Genomic DNA, 5,000 nt, shown 5'->3' on the forward strand with positions numbered 1-5,000 from the left:
CAAAATGCTTATAAATCACACAGAATGAGTTTTTTTCACAGAAAGTAAACTGTGCAGTTTCCTGTGATGGCAGGTTTAGGGGCAGGGGCATGTGTGTGTGTGTGTGTGTGTGTGTGTGTGTGTGTGTGTGTGTGTGTGTGTGTGTGTGTGTGTGTGTGTGTGTGTGTGTGTGTGTGTGTGTGTGTGTGTGTGTGTGTGTGTGTGTGTGTGTGTGTGTGTGTGTGTGTGTGTGTGTGTGTGTGTGTGTGTGTGTGTGTGTGAATGTATGTGTGAGTGTGTGTGTGTGTGTGTGAGACTGTGTGAGTGAGTGAGTGTGCAGTCCTGTCATATAAGGACATTAATTAGATTAAACATATTATAAATATTTTTATTAGTATATGAAGACATACCAGATTTCTGTGTTTTATAGATAAAGCTGATTAATCAATATCACATGAGCAAGAGTGAAAAAACAGCGAGGATCACAACAGTCAAAGACGCCTGTCTAATGCTTGTTTATAAGAAAGAGTGAAGACAGACGAAAGAAATGTGTGTGAAAGACCCCAAAGGTGTGTTAGCTTGTCAAAATGATCCCTTGATGGTGAAGACAATGAAGCTGCAGAAGAAAATCCAGTGTCAAAACATAGAAGAGCCTTAATTGTATGGGAGTATTTTGGATTTAAACACTATGCAGGAACTCAATCAGAAATGCCATGTAAAGCCTGTACAGTAGATCATGTGTGGCCACTCAAAGAGGAAATATGACAAACCTGTCAGTCCAAGCACAACATGGTTATATTCTTACCAAACCAGCACCAAAGAAGAGATCCATTGATTCTGAGACAAATAAAACCTACCCTTTCTTAAAGGGACAGTTCACACACAAATATAAACTCTGTCATCATTTACTCACTCTCATGTGTGTCCAAACCTGTATGGATTTCTTCTGCCGAACACAAAAGATGATATTGTGAAGTTTTGCTGACCACTGACTTCCATTGTAAGGGAAAAACACTGAGACTTTTCTCACTGAACAGAAAATGTCTTCTTTTGTGCTCCACAGAATAAAGAAAGGCACACAGGTTTGGATGACGTGAGGGTGAGTAAATAATGACAGATTTTAAATTTTTGGTTGAACTATCTTTTTCAGAAGGCCTACTCCTTGAGATTGATATTGTAACAGTAAATAAGTAATCTTTCCCTCCATGCAGCTTTACTACAGACTAGGGCTGTCAAAATCAACACGTTAATAACGCATTACCGCAAATTCATTTTAACGGAACTAATTTTATTAACGCAGAGCAAATTTACTGTTTGATCCGTGGCCTAGCCCGTAGTTGGAGATATCGAGAGCAGCCATAGACATAAAGGATGCAGCAGCAAACAGAAATGTGGAAAGAAAAGGGCTAACATTAACATTACTATTCTGAAACAAGTGACGTTATAGCCTACATAAGCTACCATTTTTTTCTGTTTAACTGAAAAACTGTTTAATGTGTGTTCTGCAGTCCGAGTCCGAGCGCGATTCACGAATATACTGCAAGCTCACTCTCGCTCATATCCGAGGTAAATCATTAACACCATCACCACTTACAGTACATGTGTTTTATTGAACTAAATACATTACAGGCGGCTCAAACGAATGCGCAGGTTACTTTTCTGAACAAGAGCGCTCCCGAGTCTGTGTTTCTCACACTGTTCACGTGAATCGCAGCACAGTTCGAGTGCAACCGAAGTCAGAGCCAGTGTTAATTTTGACAGCATATTTTGATTTAGTTTTAGTCATAGTCTTTTGACTAAAATGCCATTTAGTTTTAGTCATATTTTAGTCACCTGAATTGTTTTTAGTTTTAGTCTAGTTTTAGTCGACTAAATATCATACGATTTTAGTCGACTAAATATCATAAGCTTTTAGTCGACTAAATCTACAGTAGAGTTAGTCTCCTAAAATCTAATGAGTTTAGTTAAATTGTAATACATTAAGCATTTATTACAGTATTACATAACCGACTGTCACTTGAACTGACATTTTGACATAATTTTGTTTTTAACATTAAAAATTCACAAAAGAGCTCAATTCACTTTTTTGTTTGTTTTTAAAAACATCTATATAGTTTGTATCTAAAACAGAAACATTTTGTATTTCTGTTTTAGTTAGTAGCCTATATCATGTTAAGCTAAAGATTCAAATAACTTTTTTTATTTATTTTTTTAATTTCAGTTAACATTTATTTAATTTTAAGTAACAAAGTTTTTTTATGGTTTTAGTGAACTATTATAACCCTGATACTTTATTGAATATGTGTTAAATACTGGTCTTTCCTCCTGACTATGAATTAAATGGGAATGAAACTAAATACAGTTTATTGTGTAAGCAAAAACGAATATATAATGCGTGACTTTTAATTATAAACCAGCTGGAAATACACCGGGACTCTTATTTTGAAATGTCTGAGCCTCTATTGTAGTTGTAGGAGCTCATTCAAGTTCAGATGAGGGCGATAAAATATGCTACAACCGTCTAAAACACATTACTATATAAACATCGTAAAGTTAACATTGTCCTTATTCATCAGCATTAGTTCATAAACAATTGCCTGGCATAAATGTGTGTTATTCATTGATTGTGAGCCGCTCTGGAGCGCTGGTTTGGGGATGCTTGCGTGAGCCTGTAGAACGTGCAACAGCGCCGTGTTCTCCAGCGGTTAGATCAGCACGTCCAAATCAAATGTGCGCGGACATCAGTTCTGACTGGATCTCTTCCCTAATCGTCCCTTCCTAACATTTTCGTCTCGTTTTTATTTGTTGACGAAAATGAGAGCTGATTTTCGTTATAGTTTTAGTCATCTAACACTATTTTTTATTTAGTTATCGTCTCGTTTTCGTCAGGGAAAAAAGGTTGTTGACGAAAATTATGACGAGAATTATTCGTCAACGAAATTAACACTGGTCAGAGCACCTTGTAACGCGTTGTGTCCGGATGAAAAAAATAGGGATAGCTCACTTAACTGGAGATAATGCAAACACAGAGGCAATTGACATTAAACAGCTCGCACTTTATTCCCAGCGAAACTCTCACAAGAGTGCGTCACAAACTCCATTCCATCCACAGCGTTACTAAATAAAACAAAATAACTAAATGTGAGCAACAGAAAACAGAAAATAATCTGCACACACAGGAGTGCTCGAGGCGCAGTGCGCACACACCAAATGCAGGCAGTTCAACAGGGAGCGCGCAGCTCTTAAAGGGGCCACGCTATATTCCTACTCATTACAACCTCCTCCAGGTACTGGTGCTCTCCCAGGTCCGCATGACAGCATCACATTACCAATTTTTCATAAGAACTGTGCCCCGTTCTGAACTAAACTGCCAGTGTAAAAAAAAACTTTATTTCTATTTTTAAAATGAGATAAATCACTGCTTATTCTGAATTTTTAAGCTTAGGCTTAAGAGACATGAACAAGTTCTTTGAAAAAACATCTATGACCTTTGATACATGTCTAGTCTTCATGCTCTGTTGAGTATGGTTTCACTAATAATAAACATACATGTGCATAAAGCATGCCTTTGTCCATACCCATGTTGATTAGAGTATTAAAAACTTAAAACGTATTAATTTAAGGTACATTTAGAACTGATAAAAATGTGCGATTAAGCTGCGATTAATCACAAGTTAACTCTTGATAATCTTGCAAATAATCCCAATTAAATATTTTAATCGATTGACAGCCCTAATACAGACCCTTTCCACATTTCACTGCACACTTGTAGATGGTAAGACTGAAACACACACACAAACATTCACAGGATGAGATGAATCTGCTCAACATACCTGAGTGTGTTCAGTGTGCAGTTTGGGTCCTTCAGTAGATCAGAGAGCATCTTGACTCCTAAATCTTTAAGGTTATTGCCGCTCAGATCCAGCTCTCTCAGGTGTGAGGGGTTTGAACACAGAGCTGAAGCCAGATAACCACAGCCTTCTTCTGTCACCCCACAGCCCCTTAATCTACAAACACACACAGAAACAATGAAGATATCTGAGACTGAGACATCAGAACTCACAACAAAAGCTTGTTAAATCTGTTAAATTATTACACATCCATTTAATATAAACTGATCAGAGTTAAATCTCTCATTTCATAAACTATAAGTTCTGCTGAAAGGAGAATATGGTTTTGATCAGATCTATACAGTCATCTAGCAGACACTGAGGATCATAAGCACATAGATTTGTATCTCCTGAAGGAAACAGTCACTTAAGGAAACTTAAACTGTTCTGTTGACACTTGACACATTGTTTTCTGCACAAAAATATTTATACAAAAATCATGCATTAAAAAATCTAATAAAAATGAATACAGTCAAAATTTGTGTGTGAGTGAGTGAGACTGTGTGTGTGTGTGTGTGTGTGTGTGTGTGTGTGTGTGTGTGTGTGTGTGTGTGTGTGTGTGTGTGTGTGTGTGTGTGTGTGTGTGTGTGTGTGTGTGTGTGTGTGTGTGTGTAAAGCCCCTTTCACACAGAGATTCCAGAAAATACCCTAATAATGTGTCCAGGGATCGTTTGATTTTGGTTCATTCAAACTGCCAGTGATTTCCTGTACGTGCGTTCACACACATCCCGTAAAGATCCCGTAAAGACACGTGGCATCGATGTGATGTGTAACGTCTCCCCAGCGTCTTAAGTTTGCTTATGAACCACGCTTGTTCCAGGATCGATGCAGGATTCAAACCCGGGACGTGTTTGCGTTCACACAGAAGACACTCTGGCAATTTTATGGCAATTTTCAGGGATCAATGCCCTTTGTGCAAGAGGCATAAGTGTGTGTATGTGAGAGAGTGAGTTTGTGTGTGTGTGTGTGTGTGTGTGTGTGTGTGTGTGTGTGTGTGTGTGTGTGTGTGTGTGTGTGTGTGTGTGTGTGTGCGTTTGTGTGTGAGTGAGTGTGTGTGTGTGTGTGTGTGTGTGTGAGTGTGTGTGCGTGTATGTGACTGAGTGAGTGTGTGAATGAGAGTATGTGTGAGTG

At 38.2% G+C, this 5,000-nt stretch overlaps 1 protein-coding gene across 1 annotated transcript in view; it reads right to left on the bottom strand.

Annotated features, from left to right (window-relative positions):
• LOC307121780 (uncharacterized protein) overlaps nt 1–5,000 on the bottom strand; it is a gene marked incomplete at its 3' end in the record, with an annotated part of 187,655 nt that overhangs the window by 86,686 nt on the left and 95,969 nt on the right. The window contains exon 18 of the mRNA XM_079809537.1: nt 3,813–3,986. Within this exon, the coding sequence (XP_079665663.1) occupies nt 3,813–3,986 (174 nt within the window). The remainder of the gene's footprint in view (nt 1–3,812; nt 3,987–5,000) is intronic.

Source organism: Gobio gobio (genome assembly GCF_949357685.1).
Source record: "Gobio gobio genome assembly, chromosome: 25".
Classification (NCBI taxonomy): domain Eukaryota; kingdom Metazoa; phylum Chordata; class Actinopteri; order Cypriniformes; family Gobionidae; genus Gobio; species Gobio gobio.